We start from the raw sequence: 875 nt of genomic DNA on the forward strand, positions 1-875 counted from the left end.
AAATGGGCTATAAAAGGTTAGCGCGGCTGTTAAAACCAGGAGAGTTTATAGGTGTGACTTGAAGACGACGTGTCCTACGGGCCAAAAAAAAAACCAAGAAACGTTTGTACATAAATATCCGCTCCGCTAGCTATGTTTACCCCATCCTGCTCCGCCTTGTCCTTTTCCGCTCCGCCATCACCTTCCGCTTTTACAAGCCCGCGCATCGTCCAAATCCGCGGCGCCCCTTTCGCCCATGCCACACTCCCCCAGCGCCTCTTGATATAACGCTACGCAGCTGTGCACTGCTAATTCATGCCCGCCCGCCGGAACCCGATTATAATGGTGTCGAGCTCGCACACGGCGTTACAGTAGATCTCGTTCTGCATTGAGTTCTTCGAGCGGCCCCTTTTGCGGAAGTTATAGTTGATCAAATGGTCCGTTAGCTCTGGGTACTGGCGGTTGAGGCCATTCTGACGTGTTTGTCCCACCGGATCAGTTGCTAGACACGTACAGAACCGGTGTCCATGCATCTTCGCGGCATTCGACGCGCCGGACCGCCATCTTGTGGTGGAAATCATCGGGGGTCGAGCCAGGCTCGTTGCGCCCAGCCCACGTTTTAAACGCTTGCCGGGGCGGGCCACTAATGTCGGCACCAGACGTGTGGCGGGGGATGGTAATAATCGTGCGTGGACATTACCAATTGGGTTTTGCTGGGAAGGATTACGGGTCCAAGCTATCCTCGGGGAATGCGCCAGGCATCCAAAGTTTGGACCCGCCCGTTTGCGCCGCTTCCTTGCGCACGGCGGCGGCGAGGGTTTTCCCTTTCTTTGTAGCGGCTATTGGGGGCTCGGCCCGACGCTTCGTAACGCCGTCCCTCTTGGCGCGGACCTCTT

At 56.5% G+C, this 875-nt stretch overlaps 1 protein-coding gene across 1 annotated transcript; it reads right to left on the reverse strand.

Moving 5' to 3' along the window:
• Positions 1-287: 287 nt before the first annotated feature.
• On the reverse strand, positions 288-543 carry GGTG_14433 (hypothetical protein; the record flags this gene model as incomplete). Its single annotated transcript, XM_009232358.1, has 2 exons — positions 288-387; positions 494-543. 2 exons carry the CDS (start codon positions 541-543, stop codon positions 288-290), a joined length of 150 nt encoding a protein of 49 aa, XP_009230622.1.
• Positions 544-875: the final 332 nt, after the last annotated feature.

This window comes from Gaeumannomyces tritici (assembly GCF_000145635.1).
Source record: "Gaeumannomyces tritici R3-111a-1 unplaced genomic scaffold supercont2.427, whole genome shotgun sequence".
Classification (NCBI taxonomy): Eukaryota; Fungi; Ascomycota; class Sordariomycetes; order Magnaporthales; family Magnaporthaceae; genus Gaeumannomyces; species Gaeumannomyces tritici.